This window comes from Nematolebias whitei, chromosome 16, assembly GCF_014905685.2.
Source record: "Nematolebias whitei isolate Nwh7 chromosome 16, NemWhi1, whole genome shotgun sequence".
Classification (NCBI taxonomy): domain Eukaryota; kingdom Metazoa; phylum Chordata; class Actinopteri; order Cyprinodontiformes; family Rivulidae; genus Nematolebias; species Nematolebias whitei.
In genome coordinates this window covers 40,533,572-40,538,277 of record NC_056513.1, presented here as the reverse complement: position 1 = coordinate 40,538,277, position 4,706 = coordinate 40,533,572, and the positions used below count along the sequence as shown (strand labels likewise).

The following is a 4,706-nucleotide window of genomic DNA, read 5'->3' as shown; positions in this document are numbered from 1 at the left end:
AACGATCAAATCACGCGCATGTCTCAATATACGCTTTGCGTCATCATGTACGTAAATAAAAAAAACTTCAAAATAAAAGCATTGCAGCTTCAGTCCATGCATCAGGTAAAATAAGAAAATATGTTTATTTTGTAATTTCCAATTAACGTTGCACGGGCCGGTCAGAGTCAATCAAAGGGCCGCATGCGGCCCGGGGGCCGTACAATGCCCAGGTTTGCTATAGAGTAAGATTCAGATTCTAATCCAGTAATCCATAGTTCAGTTTATTCCAACTGTTCAAAAAGAATTTGCTACAAAATTCAGTGGCAATGAGTAAAAATGTTTACGTGTTTTTTCAGAACGGAGATTTCTCGGTTTTTTGTTGGTTTCAGATGAGAGTGTTGTTGTATTATAAATAGTACCAGAGCTGATGTTTAAATTTATGAGGGAGTTGTAGGACTGGGACAGAGGTCAGAGGTCATTGCTAAGCAGATTCTTAAAAAAGAAAATGACTGCTCAGATACAGAAAATCCCCCCACTCTGAAGGGGAGGGGGTGGGGGGAGTGTCAAAACAAATACATATCCAGTTTTCTTCTTGTCAAGAAACTAATTATTACCACGAAAAGGCAAAAGGTGGGCAATAATGTAACTGTCTGTGTGTTTGTCTGTTTAAACTCTGGCATAAAAGGTAGCTGCCCATCTGCATGCTCTCAAAGAATGCTGGGTCATTAAATTGCTTTGAGGACCTGAGCTGATTATGATTGATGCAACTTGTATCCTGTTTACTAACCATTCTGCAGCCAACAGCTGTTTATTTGCAAGAGATTCAGCACAGATTTAATCTTACATTTCTTTGAGACTGCCAGATTAACAGTGAACAGCTACAACAAACAAGGCTGAGGCAGCATCCATCCTTTCCTTAGTTCTTGAATTCTTGTTCTTAGCTAAACAATCCAACATTACCCATAATGCAATCTAAATAGGGATGCACAATATTATCGGCATAGTATCGGTATCGGCCAATATTAGCGATAAAGTTAAATATTCAACATTCCATCAAAATAATTCACCGATATAAAAGACTTCTGTTTTAAGCTAATTTTTAATTTAAGAAATTGTCAAGTATATCTATTAATGCACTACTACTTATGCACTTTTCACACGTCACTTATTAGGTTGAGTTTAGATTTGTGAAAAATTACAAATTTGCACTGTTCAAGTGTTGTCATTGTGTTAGAGAGAGTAAATGTCATGAATAAATTTGACATTAAACATAATCCAAGTTGAAGTGTTATATCACTTTCAGCCCCTTTTTTGGCATCTGCATTTGGTAGCAGACCAAACTGACAAAGACCATGCAGAATAATGTAGTATTTTAATTCCACAGCAGGGAAATCTATGTAGTCTCTGTAAGTAGGTCTAGGGGAAAAAATATCGGTATTGGTACCGATTATCGGCCAAATAAGTTTTACCATATCAGCATATCGGATATCAGCCAAAAATCCAATATTGTGCATCCCTAAATCTAAACATTTATGAGCTAAAACCATTGTGTTCTGAAATGATGGCCGAAGCTGGTTCCACAACATCTCTGGCTCTGATAGACTTGGATCACGGTTGAATATTTACGACGCTTCCTCCTATTGTCCATTCCTAACTTCCTTTTCTTGGCCTTGTTGGTAAACGTCATTAGATTCTTGTAGAATTATTGTTTTCAAGTCAGTCCACGTGTTGCAAGGCGTAAGCAGGCCTTGTAAAACAACACCTTTAATATATAAAGCATATTTGTCCAATTGGTTTTCAAGGATGAAACTTCAGACTCAAAAACTCTGGTGCGAGGCTGTAAATAAGGAACCAACGATGCATTACGGTTCACAGCACAACAAACAGTGGACACTTTATTTTCTGCTGGTTGAGATGCAGCACAATATAAAACATAAAGGATTAATCTTGTAGCATTGAAGCTCCACACTCTTGTTGTTTTTGCCTCATTTGAGTCAAACACACAGTCAAAACGTTCTCTAATATCTTTTACAGTCCCCAAATATTTTTCTAAATGATGAAAATCTAATGACAAGTAAATGGAGATGTATCTCAAGCATTGTTACTCTGTGCTCACTTACCGAGTATCCTGAGTCTGTTTATGACGCCGTGCAAGGTGAAGAAAGCCCACAAGACCTGAGAGGAGTCCACGCAGAGCAGCCGCCCCCGCCCAGCTCCGTTCACCCCATGGTGCACTTCTCCACTGGGCAACAAGCTGAAGCTGAGAACGTCTCCAGAACAGGGCATGGGGAAGCCTCGGTGCACCACCCAATACTCTTTTCGGTCCAGGAGAACTTCAGGGTCAGCCGGCAGGTCTGCAGCGTGCAGACAAGCCGGGTCACAGGACGTCAAACCGAATGACAGCGCCCCGAAGTAAGGTAGGCCTAGGTGGCCCACCTCCAGGTACAAAGTCTCCCCCACGTGCAGCGGCCGGTCGCTGAACACCAGTGTCCGACTGCTGTCCAGAAAGTGGATACAGGCAGCCAAGCGGTCGGCTGAGAGAATCACATCAGAGCCACTGATGGGGTGAAAGTGCAAGTCATTGTCCAGCAGGGAGGGCAGGCCCCGGACCACCCGGGGGCCTGGGGTGGAGACAGTGGAGGAGGATGGGGGGGAGGAAGAGCAGCAGGGGATGAGCTGAGAGTAGCTGCTGAGCTGCAGGTTGGCCATCTTGGCAACAGCAGCCTGGTTGTTCTCCAGCTGATTGTTGCTGAAATTGGCGGAGTCGTGGCTGCTCTGGGGCAGGTAGGCACTCAGACGGGCCGCGCTTAGACAGCTGGAGCCCACGCTCTCAGCAAACGTGCTGTCTGTGTGCAAAAACAAGGACAGCATTTTAGCATGGCAGCACATAAAATATTCCAAATATTTATTTTTTTTCCTGCTTGTTGTATATGTTTCACATTTTAAAGGATGCCAAAGCAGCTAAATGGTAAATGGACTGTACTTATATATCATCTTTCTATCTTATCAAGATAAAGTGTTTTACACTACAATCTGTGCCCTCATTTACCCATTCATACAACACTCTACTAGATCTATTCACAGATTAATCAGAGCTTTATCACATTCATACATCGATGGAACACACATCGGAGGCAATGAGGAGTTCATTGTCTTGCCCAGGGACACTTCAGCATGTGACTGCTGGTGGAATTGAACCCCCAACTCTCTCATTTTAGGATGACTGCTCTAACAACTCAGCCACAGCTGCCACAGCTACTGACCAAAATTTCAAGGTCAAGGCTCTTTATTGTCATACACACCACATGTGGTACATGAGGTGGAACAAAATTGTGTCACAGGGTCCCAGCTACATCCAACAATAGCAATACAATAGGGGAGTGGTGGCGCAGAGGTTAGGACCTGTGACCGGAAAGTCGCAAGTTCAACTCCCTGTTCCTGCAACATCAAAATGTGGGTGGAAAAGGTGAAACACCCACACCTGCCTCCACCCTCATTGGCCCCACTCTGGGCCCCTGAGCAAGGCATTCAACCCCCACCATCTGCTCCTAAACAGGTCTCTCTTTAAAATGAGTTCTCGTGACTCAGTGAGACGACCTGGATAAATAAAGGTAAATGACAAAAAAAAAGTTAAATGACTAAATGAAGAATCTGTAATCAGTTTTGTTTCTACAGGGATCACTATAAAATATAAGCATTTAAAAAAGTAGTTATGTTTGTCTAAGCAAAATGCATCCACTCTTTAAAGAAAAAAAAAATAGCGTGCAGTTCTTCATACTCTTTAAAATGTTGAGCTGTATCTTTTTTAATTTTCTCTAGCGGCCCCTAGTGTTCAGGAGGAGAACTGTAGCAACACAAAGTGGAGTTTTATGAAAATGCATTGCAATCTGAAAACGAGCCATGTTTGTGAGTGGTCATTTTTTAAATCAGGTAGTAAGTAATTAGTTTCATAACACTTTACATAAAATGATTCACTTGCTTGGTTGTTTTGTACTGCTCTGTCAGTTTGTTGAATCAAACTAATATCGCATCATACTGTGACTAAAGGCCGAACTGTTGAGCTGTTGTTAGTGAATAGTTAGTGGTATATCTACATATGCATCATGTTGGTCACTTACCAGAAATGCACAACCCTAATACCCAAAAACGTGCAATTAATACTTAAAGACAAAAAAAACAGTTAAACTCTAAAAAATTGCTAGTTCACTGATTTCTTCTCGACATAATAAGCACATAGGGGATTGGGCTGTTGCGGTGGCAGTCCCCAGACTTTGGAATGACCTTCTCCTTGATACTCATACTGTAGAGTTTATAAAGTTTTTCAAATCCTGACTGAAAACTTACTTTTCTTTTTTACACTGGCCTTTAGTTCCAATTTAGTTTGAATTCCATCGGCTCTTTTATGTTGTGGTGTTTGTTTCAGCCTACTTTATTGTATCTGTTTAGTTTTTGTGTGTGGTTTTATGAATTTATTTTATTGCTGGTTTTTCCTGTCCCCTTGTTGTTTTAATCATGCTAATTAAAAAAAAGACATATTTATGATAGAAAACATCTCTCATTTTAGGAGTAAAGAAGGTTTGAAGAAATGCATGGAAATTTTGACGAGGCTTGGAGTGGAGCCTTCAGACGAGGACTGCCTGGCGGTGCAGCATGTTTGCACCATTGTTTCCTTCCGCTCAGCTAATCTAATTTCAGCAACTCTGGGAGCTATACTTTCACGCCTA

At 41.3% G+C, this 4,706-nt stretch overlaps 1 protein-coding gene across 1 annotated transcript; it reads right to left on the bottom strand.

Annotated features, from left to right (window-relative positions):
- Nucleotides 1-2,094: 2,094 nt before the first annotated feature.
- Nucleotides 2,095-2,853, bottom strand: LOC119422516 (E3 ubiquitin-protein ligase NEURL1B-like). The gene has a single exon (XM_037689893.1). It carries the CDS (start codon nucleotides 2,851-2,853, stop codon nucleotides 2,095-2,097), a length of 759 nt encoding a protein of 252 aa, XP_037545821.1.
- Between the last annotated feature and the right edge of the window lie 1,853 nt (nucleotides 2,854-4,706).

Coding starts and splice junctions, on each gene's coding strand:
- LOC119422516 (XM_037689893.1), bottom strand. CDS start 2,853: ATGCTGTCCTTGTTTTTGCACACAGACAGCACGTTTGCTGAGAGCGTG.